At 37.1% G+C, this 19306-nt stretch overlaps 1 protein-coding gene across 19 annotated transcripts in view; it reads right to left on the bottom strand.

Annotated features, from left to right (window-relative positions):
- The window catches only part of SOX6 (SRY-box transcription factor 6), a 380820-nt gene that overhangs the window by 133238 nt on the left and 228276 nt on the right, over nucleotides 1-19306 (bottom strand). For all 19 annotated transcript variants that reach the window (XM_068685194.1, XM_068685208.1, XM_068685193.1 and 16 more), the window contains 2 exons: nucleotides 16550-16722; nucleotides 12701-12769 (listed from right to left, as the gene is read on the bottom strand). In XM_068685194.1, the coding sequence (XP_068541295.1) occupies nucleotides 12701-12769; nucleotides 16550-16722 (242 nt within the window). The remainder of the gene's footprint in view (nucleotides 1-12700; nucleotides 12770-16549; nucleotides 16723-19306) is intronic.

The following is a 19306-nucleotide window of genomic DNA, read 5'->3' as shown; positions in this document are numbered from 1 at the left end:
GAAAATGAACAACACCAGCTGAGGAAATGGCACCCTGCATTGCATTCAATGAAGCAAAACTCTCACTAACTTGAGCATGAGTTTTTCCTTATACTTGAGCGTGGGATTAAGCCAATGAAGACAAGTTAGTGGTGTAGAATAAAAATAAATTAAAGTGCAGATTTGTATCCTCTTTCCCCAAAATGGTGAAAGCAATATTTCAATGCCTGCTATTAACAGGAATCCTTTTTGTTTTGTCCACTCGGCAATTTTTAACTAACACATTGAAAGCGTGCCATTTCTCAGGCAACAATATTCTGCTTTGTATTTAAAACCACAAAATAAAGAGGGTTGACTGTTCTGACAGTTTTAATCCTGATGATACTGGGAGCCCCAAGTAAAAAGAAACTGGTACAGCATGGAGTTTTTCCTGCTCAGCAGGCAGAGAAAAAGCAGTTCTGGATTTGATAAGTAAAACCAGATATATTCAATGGTTATATGTTAAAGTCTTGCAATTAACGGGAAACATTAACAGACCAATGAACTTGCATATTAGTGGGGTTTTAGAAAAGGTCTTTGCTCCCATCTTGTTAGATATTCACCTACCATACAACATGACCGTGTTTTTTTTTGTTTGTTTGTTTGTTTTGTTGTTGTTTGTTTGTTTTCCTAAGCAAAAGTATTGTGCAAGCTCCACTGTCTTCAGATGGGAAAAGAGATAAAATACCAAGACTCCAGGTCTGGATAATAAATTAAAAATATTTCTGTTTAAAATAAAAATAAATGCATATTGTTATTATTGATATTCTTTCACTGCAAATTTGTGTCAATGGAACACTGAAAGTTCCTGATGAGATTAAGACCTCAATAGAAGGTGTTTTACAAATAAAAGATACTTCCCATATTCTGAAAGATCTGACAGAAGGAACTATTTTAATAGAAGTTCAACCTAGTTTAAAATAACAACTGCAGTAAAGCCAACATCCAACCTTAGGCTGTACCCTAAAGCTACAATTCAGCACATATTAAAACCAAGATATTAACAAATAATTACTGCATAAGAACAGTTCCTGTAACAAGGTATTATTATGCCCCTGCAATCCTAACAGTGGCAGAAATGCAGTAAATAACCTATTGCCTTGAAATTAAAAAAAACAAAACAAAACAAAACAAAACAAAAAAAAAACAACAACAAAAAAAAAAACGCACAATTCAATGCACTGCATTCAACTTGGTAGATATCTACAGCTCCTCCTCCACAATATATACATAAAATGCATTAATGAAGAATTGAATGAACAGAAATCAGAAAGGTAAGAAACCGTGTCTGCCACACAGCTGTAACAGCCGGGAATGACTCTGTAAGTAATTGAAAGTAAACCCTTATCAGTAAAAATGAGTTTGTTGCAAAAACTGTTGCAATTCTGGAAAGATTCTGACTAATTTTTTAGGGTAAAGATCAGTTCCAAATTCTAATCCCTGGTCCAAAAGTCACAAAATAAATGTAAGACTTTCACTTCAGCAGAATTTGGTTAATTCCTTATTACCCATAATGAATTTACCTGGTTAACAGAAGACCTGTTTCTAGAATAGGCCATAAGAAAGCATTATCCAGGCTGTTTTTCCCCTTGAGCAATAATAATCAGAAACTCTGAGCCATTTTATCCATCTACTCTTTACAGATCAAAATGCAAAACGTTGCCGTGAAAACAAGGGAGAATATGCAAAGGTGTTATATGCTATGTATGCCACTGACATAATACTTTAATAGGATATGCTGTAATTTCCTGCAATTAATATCTTAGCACAGCTATAAAGGCTTTTTTCCAAAATTATACCATTGCGTTTACAACACTAAAATTAATGTTGTGTCAACCTTTCCATTATAAGCCCCCTTTTTCAGAGGTTTATAACTTGGCTATAAAAATATATTCTGGCCTAAAATGTGGCATGCAAGATCTCCATTTAGAAGCAGTCATTTTGATTAAATAAAAAACATTATTTCACAGCCATTTCAAGTAAGTCTTTCGAACACCCTGCAAAATGTAGGAGGGACCACTGAGAAATTCGGGTGTTCTCTGAACAAAAAATTATTTTCTCTCCACAATAAACTTCTGTTCAAAGGATGTTTCATAGCTGCAGAAGTTTTTCTGTATCTGTAAAGAAAATACATGGATTTGGGAAATGACAGGCTTCTTCTGCACTTGCCTCTTCATGTTTGACAACAGCTACACCATCATGACCACAGGAGAGTCAAGCTAGCTGATTTTTTTTTTATTTTTTTTAAGGCATCAACGTGGGTAAAAGGAACGAGCAAATATTTTTCTGGCTGGCTGAAGTAAATACACTCTGGCGAAAAGCTCCATTAGAATAAATGAAAGTGCTCATTTGACAGAAAATTGTGATAGAAAGAATGACAAGATGTTAGAGAACCACAATATGCATTCTGAAAACACAGATTTCAGGTCTGTCAAATTTCGTTTAAGACCTGGATCAAGTCACTCAGGAGATTTAACTTAGGTGCCTAAATTAGGAACCTACCCTCCCTGTCTAATCAACAGAAGGTAATTCAAAGCACCTGGACTGTTTTATATATGGAGTCTAAAGTCCTAATTCAGTCATCCAAATTAGATATTTAAAATTAGATACCCCAAATATCTATAGGCTTTTTATTCTGCCTCAAAAGAGTGTTGTGAGGATAATACACTTGAGCTTATGAGATACTCAGATACGCAGTTATAGAGAAGATGAGTATCCTGAAAATATACAACCAATAAAATTCAATGAGATGGAAAAGGCAAAGTTAGACCAGCGAGTTCTTCCATACCAATCACTTCTTGCCACAGCAAAAAAAACAAAAAACAAAAAACTGCCAGATCCCCTCCTCAAAGAAAATTTTTAATCTTTAATATATAAATTGCTTTTTCAAACAAGGAATCCCAGTCTGCACTTAGGCTATTAGGTATACGTTGCACTATCCGCTTTATTTTGTTGCCTGTAGCAACTGCCCACTTAAGGCTTGCCTCCACACTACTTATTTATCTTCCTGATCTAGATTGTAAACTAACTATATGTTGCTCCACCTTTCTGATCTCTGCTTCACAGAATAAAAGAGTAATACTTTACTTTAAAATAAAGTTTTCTAACTCAGAAGTCCCCTGCCATACTGTGGGGTGGTGATGTCTCAAGATGGATTTCACCGCCATCAACTGTGAATTTCTTTGCTTTTATTATTTGGTGCTACAACATTAATGTTTTCTTAATATACCGGCATTTTGGGTTGGTGAATAAGATGAATTCAACATCTCATAATGCACCATTGTATACTGTTTACATCATTTATTTTCTTTTTATTGAATGATTACAAACTCCAATTTAAAATTAATAACATTTTGTGGGAGTTACTGCATGTGAATTAAGTGTGGTGATGTCAGTGCATCCCTCTGGAATTTAAAAGATATTTCACTGTGTTATATCATGTGTCGCACAGTATATCAATTTTTATTTCCCATCCCTCAAGTATGGAATGCACACTGTGTAACTTCTTAGTTTCTCAATATAGACATAATTTAGCCAAGCTGTGCAAGTGTCCAACTTGCTGAAGATGTATGTAAGATTTATGTAAAAGACCAGCTTCTTTTAAACAAGTAAAAATCTTGCATACAACGTAACTACATTATCTAATTTTATATATATATATTTTTTTTTGGGGGGGGGGAGGAGGGGGAAAAGGGAGGGGAAAGAGAGGCTCTAATGAAAGACGGTAAAAAAACAACAACAAAAGAAAATATGGTGTAAGCTGCACTCTTAAATTAGCTTTTTCTTGCTTTAACAGTGACTTGAAATTAGATAGAAAATTCCAGGCCAAGTTGGTTCACCTTTCCTTGAGAACTATGCTTTGACATTTTTACCAGTATCTGGATTAACTAGTTGCATAAGGGCCAAGAGGAATATTAGACATTTTCATTCACTTTATTTTACTTATTTGCCTTCAAGTGTATACCAAGTGTTAAATGACACCTAGTTTGTTCATTTGTTTGCACATACTACTACTTTCTTTATGTGAATTCATAATTCCTGAAAGCATTCAGGGAGCAACGCACTCACTTCTTCCTTGCTGTCATGACATTAAATATATTTTAAATAAGTTTTTATGTTCAAACTGATTCAATAACACACTTGCATTCTTGAGCATTCCCACAATTACTTCAAAGACTGAACAACAAATTCATCATGTCTTGTAACAGTTTTCATACACTGTTAAGTATAACAACTGGAAAACATTTTGATCCTTTAGGTCAGGGTTTAGCCCATCTGGTAAATTTAAGGTTTTACTGTGAGATTTCAAAAAGTATTTTACAATTTATTTTCTAAATGCTTTTGGCCTTTTTATGTGGGGCTGTACTTCATCATTTTACTCCAAATACCTGCTTCAGCAGACAGAAATTTTGACCTCTGATATCATCACATTCCAGTCTTGCCTGTATACCTGAATATCTCCATAAATCAAGTCATTTTAATACTAACATTTATTAACTATTTTCTTTATTCACTATCTCCTGATGAATATATAAGTTATGAAGAAAAAAAAAGTCATCCAAATCCTGATTGTTTTTCCTCTTGGCCATCTTATTGTCAATCACAAAAATCATCACTGAAAAAGTAACTAATTAGAAATGAAAGGCCAATATCTTTGGCAGTTTCTGTGGCAGTCCTGGCACATGTTTTGATGTAACACTGAGGAAAGAGCTGAAAAAGAATTGGCATGTCCAAGAGGTTGCCTGTTTTTTCCGACTACATGTTTCTCTAGTAAAACAAATTACACCCCTGCCTCATTAGTATCATTTATGTCTTTGATATCCCAACCACAATGCTAATAGTCTAAGTCCTTCTTCATACGACGTGCCCAATTCTGTGAAGCCTTCTTATATGAGTAACACTTACATACAAATCATCAAATACTGGCTAGGAAAGTATTACACAGGCAAATAAGACTTCACAGGGTCAGCCCCACTGGCAGCCTGCCAGTTTGCTCAGTTTCTGTTCTCAGTTACCCATTTTAGTCTGTGCACATGCCATTTGGGAAGGAAACTGGTTTTCTGTATTGGAGCTAATACTGCATTATAACTGCTTTAATCCAAATATTGTAGATGTTATATTATGCTGACTGACAGTGAGGGTGATGCTTACTTGTGCTACCAGAGGAACAGCACCAGATAGTTCAGCAGTGCACGACCTCGGCCAGGATCTTTGGGAGCTAAACCAGGGTGTATAGATCGGCAAGCCCTGAGGCTGCCAGAGCATTTTGCTTGGTTGGAAAGGGCAGCCCACCAGCTGAGAGTGACCCCTGAGCAACAGTATAGGTGGGCAGTAAGTATTTGCTTGATCCTCTTGATCCTAAGTTTCTCAGGAGCTGGTTATAATCTGCCTCTACATTAACACAGCTCAAATCTGAGGCCCTTCTGTAAGCAAAGGCAGCAGAACGTATGTTTGGGCTCAATAGAATCAATGAGATTGTAGCCTGGCTTTGGTAGCAGGCATGGCCAAGAACAAGCCCTTAAGTTGCAATGTGCCCAGAAGGAAAGAAACAGCAGTACTTGAACTGGGAATATGGGTGCCTTTGCCTTCATTTCCAATTTTAAAACAGACGTGGGTGAAGGAAAGTGGGAGGGCAGCTACTATCATTTTCTGCACCGACATGAGCCCGAGGAACAATGACATTTACTTTGGTTTAACTAATTTCCATACATCAGATCATGTTCGGCACCCGTGTGCCAAAGTCCTATTCTTCAACTCTGTTGAAATATCACTTTCCGAAACATGTGTGCTAACATTTGGCCAACACCACCACAAGATCATTTTATTAACTTGTAGCTCATTTCATAGACTGCTGCTCATGTTGCTAACATATGCTATTCTACCATTTACTGCTCTATAATTAGAGAAGTCATATGAAAGAGATACACAAGGCTTAATTTTTGCATTAAATACAATTTGTTTAGACTTGGGTAGGCGAAATAAAGCTATTTAAAAGAAAGAAAAAAAAAACAGTGAATTAGAAAACTGTAAGACAGCTATTTTAACTCTTAGAAAATCACAGTAAAATAAAATAAAACAAGAAAATCCCTCCCACCTCAAGACTACATACAGTTTTAAGGATTCTGTTAAGAGTGGAATCCAGCTACTTCCTTCTTTGCCAGAAGAAATGTTTTTTTCAGGGGCTGAAGGCCTCCAAGGCAGAGCAGCTAGCAGGAGCTTTACAGATTCCAAGGTGCAAGACCAGACTCTTAGGAGATAGGGCAAAGCTTCAGCACAATTCATCGTTTTCCTTAGGCCACCACCACGCAATCGTGCCAAAGCAATTTTAGTATAGAAGGGGTTGAATAAAGGAAAGGGAGCATAGACAGAGTATTTATTGAAGCATGGGCTGCTGGAAGAGGGTAAGAATCCAACTTTTCTTCTCCTGCCACCTTGCTGAAAGAAATTCCAAGCTAGCCAGCCATGAGAATGGCTTTCGGTGGAAAAAGCTAGTCTGTAACAGAGCTTTTGCTTGGGTAGTTATCAAACAAGGACTTCAGAACTCATTAATAAGCCACCATGTCATAATAAATAAAATGTGAAACATTTGACTTTGATGTTTACCATCTGTGTCTTTCTTCCATGGACCGCTTTCCATTTTTGCTAAGCAAGTTATGAGCCAGACAGAAGCTGCAATGTTGCACCTACAGCAGAGTCCTACAGATCTGAATCAGTGTGTTAGCAGCCAGCTGCAAGTTACAGGCACCTATCACCACTTGTCTATTTCATGTGGACAACTGCACTGTGGAAGACACCTAGACATTTTATTTTATTTTTTTAATACTGAACTGCTAACAACAAATAAATAAATAAAGATACCAAGGATAGTTGGGAACCAATTCATAAGCAACCTGGAATTTAAGGGATATGTATCCTTTCTACTATAAATTAACAAGCTACAGATATAGTTTATTAAGCCAACACAATCATTTACATTTTCAACTGCCATAATTTTGATTGCTTATAAATTACAGTAGTTTTACCTATTCTTTAATCCAGAAACATCATTATTAAAATGTTTGATGCAGGCTACAGTGCATCTATCATTACTTTTAAAAGTTAATTAGATTAGATAAAAGAAATAATTAGATTTGCATTTTTATCCTGGTTTTAAACTTCCAAAGAAGATCACAACAGTATGCCTGTGGGCAATTAAAAACAGCATACAGCAGTGAAATATAAAGGCAAAAAAGGTCTGTTTTTCCTGGCTAATTCATGATTGAAGATACAATTACAAAATATTTTAAGGGTTTGCTGAAGCTGGGGGCTATTCCTAGACTTCTAAGCTTTGTTTATAACTCTCGTTCTCTTTCAAGGGAGTATCTGATCTGCGTAGCCTGCCAATAGAAGTATCAAATTGCTTTCAATGACTTTATTTGGTCCTGTTCAGAGCTTGCTGGAAGGGGATCAGTTTCATGATCAATAACAAAAAAAAAAAAAGAAAAGAAAGAAAAGGAAAATGCAACAACAACAGCAAAAAAAGAGGGGGAGAATATTCCCTAGTGCCAGAACAGTAGCATTGCAATTGCTTTTTGCTTGTCAGTGCTAAATGCAGTTTACAAAGAGAGACAACCTCAGAGAGCGTAACCGAACTGACAATAACTAGATTCCAGCTTGTGCATTTTCAGCAAGCTCACCACAAGGAGCTTTAACCTGTCTCCAAAAGGAAATAAATGAAAGGTTCAGCTCTTAAAATTGGAGGTCAGTTACATACTTAATGATGAAGCATATCTTTAAATCTATTTCTACTATTATTATCCTAGCAAAAAATTAATTAACCAGGTCAGGGAGGCCGTGAAGGCTAATGTGGAATGTAATTATTCCTGATCTTTAGACATGTACTTCACATAAAGAGATAGTCCTTATTCAGCTCACCAGGTACCTGAATTGTCAGTAGTTAATCATGGATAAGAACAGAGACTTGTAGGTTCAGCCTCTTAAGTTTTAAGCGTGACTCAAATGATTCCTACTCAAGGACAGTTTAAATAGTTGTAATGTTGATGTCACCATTCTTTTGTTTGTTTACTATCACAGTAATAATGTTCACTCTTTTCAAATGACAGACAATGCAAGAACATTAATATGAAGCTACAACAGCGTGATTGTACAGATTAAAACAAGAAAAAAAATACTACTGGGAATAATTTCTAGCAGCTAAATTAAAACAGAATACCTATGAGAGAAGAAGCAGTTTTTCTATGCAATGGAAATACCTGATTCAAACAGAAAAAGAAATGCTCTGCAATGGCATTGAGTAGCACCGTATATAGGAACAAGGCAAAAGGAAATGGATGAAAGCAGTTTGGACCAGCTCTCACTCTAATACCCATTGCCAGTTTTTTTCCAGAGAGGCTTAACAACCAGTGTCCCTTTGTTTCAGCCACTATTTAGGACTCACCCTAATGAAGCCTGCCCACCAGGGGAGCAAAGCCATCAGACTTTCAGCCCTTAAATCCCTCCACACATAGATAAGTCCTGGAGGAACATTCTCTAAGAATCAGCAGGATTTGAGCCCCTCCTCAGCTAACCATGGTGGGTCAGAAGCAGTCCTCAAGCCTTGTGTTGGAAGATCTGAACTCTGGGAATGGGGACTGAATTAATGGAGATTTCAGGACCACAAGTTGTTCACAAAGTCTGAAATGTTACCAAGATGCAAGCCTTCCCTTCTTTCAACATAGTCTTCTCTTTATGATGTACCACCAAATTCTTCCTTTAAACCACTTTTTCCCTTATCTCTAGGTTTTCTCTTTCACAGCACAGACTAAGAGATGTCCTTGAAATAGCATGACTACTACTTCAAGAATTAATACTTTTCAAGGGAAAATGTTCTTTAAAGAATCTGAAACAACCTGGAGACTGACCTGAGAGCTCTGACTTGTCATACAGCATTTTCTCAACTTCATCTCCACTAAAAAGCAATGATTTCTCTGCACAGCTTTGCAGAAAGATCTGAATTTGACATAGAAGATTTCAGCCCATCTCTACGGACTCCTCAATAGAAGAGTGTTTATCCTTTTCCCTAAGAGGAATCTGAACATTTGAGTTGAAAAGTAATAATATACTACACTTACTTGAAAATTTTCATTTAAGTTCTCAAAACATTATGCTTAAATTGAGGAACAGGAAACAATTTGCCAAATTTCAGATAATCAGAGACAGAACCAAGAACAACTTGACTTTCCCAATCCCTTTAGCCAACAGACAAAACGTCTGTCTCCAACATGCATACCCTAAAAGTAGCATTAGCTTAACTTACAAAACATGAGACAATTACAAAGAACATTTAATGACTTCAGTACTCTTGAAATACCTATTTTATTTTCATATGCTTAGCCAGACTGATGTCCTCTTTGCACCAGATTGCTGACAAGGGTTTTGGATATGTAACAGGTCTGGAGTAAGATGCTCTAGTAAATGCTCTTTGAAAATACAAACAAACAAAAACACAACTAAATAAGGCGTTAAAATGGTTAAGTAAGCAAACAGTATAAAACAATGCAAATAATAACCACTAAATGATGAAAATGCTCAGTAAATTAACCAACTAGGTATCCAAGTTTTATTTAATATGGATTATTTCCATTTTTATAAAATGTTGATAGAATTTTAAGCCACATCTAAAGTTATTTCTGATTGTTTAAAGGGTTAAATAAATTGGATGTACTTACTTATGGAAACCATTGTTTAAGAACTAGCACTGTACCTCAGAGGATGATGGAGGTACATTGTGTCTCATGTGATAATAACATTTTATCTCCTGCACACTGGAGAACACACTGTACTTCATGTAGCTGTGCCATGAATAGGGCCATGCCCAGGTAGAATTGGCACCTGGACTACGTGTACTTTGTTGTCTTCTCTAAAGGGGAGCAGCAGGGAAGACTGTTACTGTTTTTTCCTGCATACAACGTATAGATAAAAATCCACACCGTTTTATGTAAGTAATTGTTGTTTCCTGAAAAGGGTTGCTCAAGAGTATTTTTAAACAAATGAACCTTCTATATAAAATCAAGTGGGTTATCATGGGCACAGTTCCAAATTCTACCAGGCCCAAAGAACTAAGCTGAGAATGTAAACATTTATTAGAAAATTGTTTTTCCCCTCAAGCCACAGAGAGTACGATTTATCTCATCTCACTTCAGATCTCTACACTACAGGCATCAGCATCCACATCTTTTATAGTTAATGGAGAGAAACAGCCATTTTAGGGAACAATTCATCTGACATATTTTAAACGTCTACTTTAGGACAAGATGAATTACATCCTAAAATTATTCACTCTGCTTCTCTCTGCTCACTATAAAAACAATCTGGATAATTAATTGAGACAATCTATACTGCAGTTATCTACTTTTGATATGATGAATTCCACCCACAATCAGTAGTGAGACGCCTGTCTCAGTACTGAGGTTTCCTGAGAAGATGCTGAGAGGGAGCCTGGGAGAACCAACCCAGCACCTGCCTCCTCGGAGCTCCATCCCACCTATGCCCTTAGAGGACTGAGGTTCTCAAAGAACTGCAACGCTCACACTCAATTCAATAGCAACAAAACCTATTATGAACTGCCAAGGAGACTTAGCAACTAACTTCTCTCCCAAGCAACTCCTGGCTAGCAAACCTGCCATAGAATAAAGAACCAACAAACAAAGAGGAACCACTTGGCTTACAAGCAAATGGGCCATGTAAACTGGCATTTAGCCTAGGAAGCAATCTCCTAACAAGCTTTTCTTAGTAATCTCATTGTAAGACCAATGTATGCTTGAGATGGCATCTGCCCAACAAACCTAGTGCTTCATACTGAAGTCAATAATGTTCCTCAGGTGAGGAGAAACTTACTACGAGTCTAGCTAACAAACTGGGAGAGGGAACAGTCCTCTCTGCCTCTAATACATTGATTAGATTCACCCGACTAACACCAGTAACATTTGTTCCATTCAAATATAAGGATAAATAAAGAACCCAATCTCCAGAGGAACTATGAAATAAAAGCAGCTTATATTGGCAAGAGTTATAAAACAAATATAGGGAAAGATCACCGAGAAATAATTTAGCTCATATGAACAGAGCAATCATTAAAATACTTCTTAGCATATATGTCTGCGAAAGGACACAAAAGAAAACTTGTGAAGGGTTTAGGAAACTTGGGAGAGTTCAGGAAACAAGAGAATGAACCCCCAAGCTGTTCTAAGACAGCATCTCCCTGGAGTCAGTGGAAGGGTAAAGCTACTGGAAAACAGCAAGTGAACTGAAACATGAAGCGCCTTGAAACTTTTTACTAGAGAGCAGTAACACATACCCACATTCTCCAAATAGGAACAAAAATGACCTGGTATGATTTGTCTTTTCTGTGTCCTAATTTTTAAAGGAATTTATATATTATAAACTTATCATGCAGATAAGTCTTCTCCATTTAGAACACTCAGCTATGTTTCAGTGTTAGCTTTCATGTCAAGAAGTTTTTTAATATGATTTTTTGCTTTCTGAAGCTAGACTTGCAAATAACACTTAGAGAAGAAGACGGTGGGTGTACTTTTTCCTTTCACAGTTCTTACCTTTATGTAGCACAATTCTAGTAGTATTCTTACCACAATTCTATCCTTTATGTACACTTAATATGAACACCAGTCTTCCAATAGGCAACGACAGTAACAATGCTTTAAAATTCAATTGCATCTCTCAGCTCAGGTATCAACATATTTAAATGTTAAACTCATTAAAATCCAACCACATTATAATATTTGCGAAAGCATTTACATGCATTCCCTTTGGATGAGGAAAGAAAAAATCTTCAGTTTTGGCATCTAACAGCAATCAGCTGATAGTGCAAACCAATAGTCCATACTTACAGGAAATGATTGGCAACACAATCATCTGTTAGACCAAAATGAAATATTTCAATCAAGGAACAGGCCCACGGAAATGCTTTCAAACAAAGTGGGAGACAGAGAAGGTGACAGAGTCACACATCAATATTGTCTATTATCTACATGTCACTCCCTACCTACATATATACTTGAGAGTGAGTCTAGGAGCAGAGAATTAAACCAGGTTCTGAGTATAAGAACAGATATATGAATGCCTGCAGAACACTCCCAGATCCATTAAGGTACAACTTCAACAGTACAAGGAATAGATACCTGTGAGTCTTTATACATGAGCAAACTGGTCCCAGGGACTTCGAAAAATAGACACTGAGACCGCACTATTTGATAGCTGTTCACTTTAGTTAATAAAATTGAAGACATTCTTCTAACCTCCTTACAAACTCAATTCCATCTTTGTAGGATAATAAAATCATTAAACAATTATTGAATCTCTGCTTTTACTTCACACAATATGTCAAACTGATTGCAGATTTCAGAGTTAAATTATAAGATTTGAAAAATAACTCATAACTTTCAGGAAAAACAAAAAGAAACACACACACACACACCTCTGCTTATTAAAGAAAGTCTCTTTCCACCAAAAATGCATTTGATCATTTGAGAACAATTTCTAAAGACACAAAGACTCTTCCTAAGAGTCTTAAGAGCATCTTTGCTGAAGCTTGTTAGTAAAGCACGTGGCTGCTTTATTTTAAATCCTTCCCACTCCATAAATGGAATTTAAGTATAATCAGAAGAGAGCAATAAAACACACTGACCTGAATTTGCTGCTGCAGTAGATTGATTTTGTGCTGCTGTTGCAGAAGTTGCTGCTGTTGTCTTGCAATCTATTGGAAATAAAACTTCCATTAAATTAAAGCAGTAATATTGAAAATTCAATATTATTGAGTGAAAAACTTCTTTTTAGTTAGTCTTTACTATATTTTTATTGAGCATCACTTATTTCTTAAAAAAAATGATATTTTAGAGATATCCGTGCATGTGATATAAACATTTTACACTTACATGCTATATGAAAATATAGTTATCCAGTAAGAAATATGTATTTTAAGCACTTAGGCCTCAACTCAGCAAAGCATAAAAGCATAGGCTTAGCTGTGTGCATGTGAATAATCTCATCACTATTCAACAAAGCATTTAAGCCTGTGGTGAACTTTGACTATGATGCATTACTGTTAGCTACAATGGGAATGAAACACATGCTTAAAATTAAGTGCTTTGCTGAATGGGGATGGGATTACTCAGGTGCTTAAGGTTAAACACACATTTTCCTGCTTTGCTGAACTGAAGCCTTAGCTAGTATTTATAGATGTTTCACTATTCAGCACAAGCTCCTAGGGCAAGCTTCTCTAACTTCATTCATAATGAGCAGCACATTGCTTCTCTTGTGAATCTCACAGTCTTGGAGCTACTCAAGTAGAGTCTTACTTAGAGTAAAATCAGTGCTAGACACTTAGTAGCTCATTCTCAACACAACACTTTGAAATATGTAGATATTCTTCCTCTCATTTTGTAGATTCAGTAAGTGATCTGGAGAGTAAAGGTTTGATATAACTCTTCTCTAGCACGGGAGAGAAGCAAGTGTGCAGGCAGAACAGAGAGAGACTCAAGAGAGAGACGCTGCCCCAGGCTCTCCCAATTCCCCCATGCTCTCTAAAATCAGTATGTGAGAGCAGAAGGGAAATGGGATCCCGCCCTCCAACCACAGAGCTGCTCCCTGCCATGGGTAACGTGGGCTGCAGCTATGGGGGGGCAGCCACAAGGAGCGGAGGCAACAACTGGACAGCTGCTGTAGGAGGGGAATGGTACAGCTGACCGGAATGGGGACAAGACTCGTGTTTCCTAGAACCTCTGGCCTCAGCACTTTTACTACCTTTATTTCTGAAGTATAACTTCCCCTCCTATAAACATTTATCTAGAGCAGAAGAACAATATAAAACAGCACAAAGCTGGTGACAAAGGTAGTTTGATCACTCAAGTCCACTGTTCCACTTTTGGCAAAAAAACGAATTCTTCCCAGTACTCTTTCCTTCCAAGCACACTCTCTCTGTTATAAACAGAGAAAACTAAACAAAAATGCTTTTAGGAAGGAAGGAAGGAAGGAAGGAAGGAAGGAAGGAAGGAAGGAAGGAAGGAAGGAAGGAAGGAAGGAAGGAAGGAAGGAAGGAAGGAAGGAAGGAAGGAAGGAAGGAAGGAAGGAAGGAAGGAAGGAAGGAAGGAAGGAAGGAAGGAAGGAAGGAAGGAAGGAAGGAAGGAAGGAAGGAAGGAAGGAAGGAAAGGTAACAAGGTTCATTTGGAAGAAAAAAAAAAAGAAAAAACAACAATCACACAGTCTTAGTGCAAACTGTTCAGATTAACTCATAAGGAACTTGCAGGTACATATTAGCAGCTTGTAATTGTGCACTCAGAGATCAAATCTGCCATTTTCTTCATCTCACTTTCTCACCTGGAAATAGCTCTGTCATTTTTTCCACTGCTACGGTTAAAATTCATTTTTGTATGGGGGACCAACATAAAATCTATACGTTCTAAGTCTGACATATGACCTCAAAAAGACAAACTGAGGTCTGTGATTCTAGGGTGGGATCAAAGCCAAGTGATGCATCGGAAAAGAATTAAGCAACTGCCACAGCCCAGCACACTGATGCCTGCAGCAGGGATCAAACTCCCTTTATGAGCCTGGTGGTTAAATATTTTTGGACAAATCTCCGAGTGAATTCAATAAAAAATATGGTGAATGAAGACTGAAGAACCAGGTCCCAGTGTGCTAGTAAAAAAGGTAGCTCAAACAGAGGTGCCTGTGACCCCAGGGGACCTGAGGTCATCTGTTGTCAGAACAGTGGTCAGCAGGGGAGTCTGTGCTTTGAAAAGCAACTCCAATGGTAACCGAGCTACATGTATTTATGTATATTTAACAAACCTATGTGGATGCTTGAGTTAGTGTTTTTCATTAGTAACACCCCGACTGTGCTATTCCATCTTAGGACTGAAATAAGTTCTGCTGGCTTTCAGTCCACACATTGTCCATGCTGCTAACGTCTCATTGAAAATACTAGAAAGATTGTGATGATTTTAAGCCTCAGAAAGGAATTTCTGTAAATTCGTATTGAAATCAGACACCGAATAGGGCTGTACGACAAGTCAATCTTTCTGGCTGATGCATTGCTTTTCAGCGATCCACAGTACTCTATGTTGAGACTTGTTTGGAGCTGCTGGTGACCTGGCTGCTACGTCACATAGTAACCTATAACAAAGGCAACAGCGAGATCTTTGCTTACTTGCACCAAGGCACTGATCTGTTGCAGTTGCAACTGCTTGCAGACAGCTTTTTGTAGCTGTATGTACAATATAATGCCATTCGAATAGGCATTTCCTAAAGAAACCCAGAAATATACCACAAAGCATCTAATGTCGATGGTGTTCTCTAAGATAGAACAGTACTGTGATAGAAAATGCATCCAATACCCCGCAATGCAATTACCATAGCATAGTCTTGATGTATAGACTTGACACAGTAAAGTAGGGTACACAAGCACCATGTGGCTCAAATTCTGAATTTTATTTGCCTATCGGTTGAGCTACATGTTCGCTTCATTGAGCATGACAACCTAGTTTTAAGTGTCATTTAATTTTCATTTTGAAATATAATTACAAAGTGTTCACTGTAAGATATCACTCGTCTGCAAATGTGTCAAGATTAATTTGTGCTAGCTTATTCACAAGTGTCAATAGTTAATTACTGTGTCATCTCTGGATGGCTAAATGACATTCTAACTTCTGATTTTTTACAGTGTTCCTTTATGTTATTTTCCATTAGGGGATGAGTCCATATTCCTACATGTGGGCAAATACTCAAGCACATAAAATACCAGACGTCACAACTCATTAAAATCAACAGAGCATATATTGCTGTATATATCCTATAAAATACATTTAACTGAAAAGATAATTCTAGTAATAATGTCAGATTCCTAAAAACCACACATTAATTTGGATCTGTCTGATCTAATGCCTGGGGGACAAGTGTATGGGATCACTGTTGTTACACTTTCCTACAATGAGAAAAGGACATATCTGTGGACAACTGTATCTTAAAACACAAACCAAAACAACAAAAAAAAAATACAAAAAAAAAAAAAATCAAACCTAACTTGTAAAATACATTTGAAAGTTTGAGGTTACATTTTTCTGTCCAATTATTTTCTTGTCAAAAAGTGAACGATTTTCATTTTAATGCTTACAGTCTGGCTTACTGGGGGGTTGAAACTAGATGATCATTAAGGTCCCTACCAACCTAAGCCATTCTATGATTATTGGGAACTCCCAAATCAAATCTCAGTGCAAAAAGCAAGAACTGCAAAATCTATCAAATGCAGTTCATTCTAGAAAGAAATTGTTTGAATTTCCACACCCCCCTTATCTCTCAGGATCCTGTAATGTTTTTCTCTGTATGGAAAAAGTACCAATTTCTGAAGATATTTAAGCTCTTTTAACGATTAAAAAATTAAAAAAAAAAAAAAAGATGAAGGGAAATGCTGAGTAGAGCAATGTTTATGATGAACATTCTGCATGAAACATGTACACAGGTTTCTTTCCTGAAGCCTCACCTGTTCTTGCTGTTGGCGAGCAAGGTCCATTTGCTGCCGTTGTTTTTCAATTTGTGAGGCTGCCAGCTTTTTCTGTTCATCATGGGCAGCCAGAAGCTGCTCCCGTAAGCTGATCAGCTGGGTGATCATGGTGGAGAGCTGTCGCTCTTTTTCTGCCAGGCTTTCTGGTGTACCTAAATGTGCAGGAAAGATGTACTGTAAATATGAGATAGACAATAGTTACCAAGCAATATTCACAAAAAAAAAAAAAAAAAAAAAAGGCTGAACTGAATCACCAACATTTCAAGCTTGGTAGCTTGAATACATATTTTACTAACGAATCCCAAAAGAATCTAGCACATAGCTTTGCTGTGCTCTAAGCAGCGGAGGTTATAACAAAAAATGAAGCAGAAAATATAGGGAGTATTTTTTTATTATTTTTTTTTCCGACAGGAGTAATTAATGATGCACTGTGTACATCATATCTTTTCCATTTAAATCTGCCCAGTGTGATAAATACATTCACAGTTTATTAGACATCATTTTCCTTCACTTTATATCTATGTATTTTTTTCTAAGTATGCAAAAAATGCTAAAAAAAATGTAAAAGATGCCGTTCTGTGGAAGAAGTAGTTTAATAGTTTATTGATCGTGTCTCTAAAATGCCCATATATCTGGTTGGTCATTTGGGTAAATGTAAGCTTTGGTTATGGAATATGTATTAAAAATGAGCTCGACTTGTTCCTAAGAGAAATGGCTAACCTGAGAAAACAGCTTAAAAATTTTCATTTAACTTTCAAAGTTTACTCTATAGAGAGCACTTAATTAATATGAAACTACGGTACATTTATTCTTTGCACTAATGATGCTTAATGGTCTGTTTATGGGTAAATTGCATGGGTCTCCTAAGAGTACAGGGTCCTTCTGCAGATCAGTCCAAAACCATCCCATCTTACGTCTGACCACGTAACTTTGTCACAAACAGCAATGTCAGCGCCCATAGCTGAGCCATACAATACATTTCCCTGGGTGAGCTTCTCAGCCTGCAGCACTAGAAGAGGCAGTATAACTGTGGTGAGGCAGGACTTCAGGACTATGGGAGGAGCATCAGAAAGAGGTTTCCAGTTGGAAATGGGATAAATAAACAAAATGATTGCATGTTGTACGGAAGAACCACGAGTTAGAGAAGAAGCTAACCAAATCAGGTAGTCCTGCCACAATGACATGAGAAATGGCATTAGAGAGAGGGGACTAGCATCCTTCCTTTCCTCCATTCACAACAGGGGATTGTGATTAAGAAGTCACTGGGCTTTCTAAAGAGGAAGAAAATGTGTGAGGAACAGGACCTGGGAGGGAATGGAGAAACTGTCACCAAAATTATGACTCCACCTTCTTCCCAGGAGTAAGATGGGTATCTTCTAGGGAAGAGAAGAAAGAGGTTGACAGGTTTCATAAGGAGAGGAAAAACAAAACAGACTCTTGCCAGGTCACAAACCCACGATGCTCTACCACTTACATCGCACTATGACAGCATCTTTATTACTCTTAGACTTTCACTTGTACAAGCGTCATACAAGAAAATCTCTGTCTACATTTGCTTTCTATCAACTGCATGGATTAAGTCATTCACTCTAAACAAAGCAAACTCCCAGATACAAAACGTACCTGTTTTTCTATACAGTTCCGAACTTCATTTTATAACAGAAAGTACTGAAAATATTCAATCTTTTATGCACTATTAACTACCCTAGTTTTAAAAGAAACAGATATTTCAGTGCTCTGTAATGCCAGATCTTGTCTTAGTATGCATGTGACACAGGCCTCTGACAAAGAAACACAAAAAACTTCTCGTGCTGCAGTAAAAGTTTTAGGGGTGGCTAGCACTTTTCTTAGTCCCTAGAAATATGATGGAGGCATGAAGTTAAATCTGGAGAACATCACTTATCAAACCTACTGCAAAACCTTAGTGCGAGATGCACAGCTGAAACAATAAGAGTTCTCTGCAAAAGGCTGTTTCAAAAGAAAATCAAAAAAAAAAAAAAGGATTTTAAAGTAAGCTTAGGCAGGTACGTGGCCAGGAAAATGTTTGCGCTGGAAGTACTGTACTGCCTTGCCAGGATCCATTAGCTTACACTGAGCTCCGTGCTGTTGACATCAGCTCAATTACCTGCGACTTCTGTATAGACTTACATTAACCCTCCTAAACTCCAACATGATTCAGTCTTGGGTATTTTGCACCACGGATCAAAGGTTATTTAGCTGCTTTGGAATATGTTATTGTATACTCAAATTTATATTTACAGATAAAAGACTTCTGCCAAAGAAAAACCATTTGCCCATCATGACGGGAAGAGATCAATCACTCCACCTATTTTCGAAAGCCAATAGGAAGCAACCTGCTGCCTCAAATGATACTTATTGCCATTCACTGCCACCTGGGAAACCACAGCTCGAGACTTCCACATCTGTCAAGCAGCTTTGGCATTGCAATGCAGACCCCTGATCTCTTACAGTCATAAAATATTTTACACACCCAAAGCAGATATTAGTCTCCTGCTCTGCTTCCATATTATTCAGTATACTCTGTACTTGCTTAATAATATGAGTAAAAAGCTACCACAGAGTGCCTGCTAAAGCAATGAAATTTTATTGTTTTGTTATGATTAGTTAAAACTGTTTGATACAGTTGCAGCAAATTTATAAGGTCATTTATTTTTCTTTTCTTTTTTTGTTTTTAATTTTATACAAAAGTGGGCAGAAATAACTGTTCTTAGCCAG

This window comes from Anas acuta, chromosome 5, assembly GCF_963932015.1.
Source record: "Anas acuta chromosome 5, bAnaAcu1.1, whole genome shotgun sequence".
In the NCBI taxonomy this organism is placed as follows: Eukaryota; Metazoa; Chordata; class Aves; order Anseriformes; family Anatidae; genus Anas; species Anas acuta.
The sequence above is the reverse complement of the archived record's forward strand: the minus strand, read 5'-3'. Positions and strand labels throughout refer to the sequence as shown.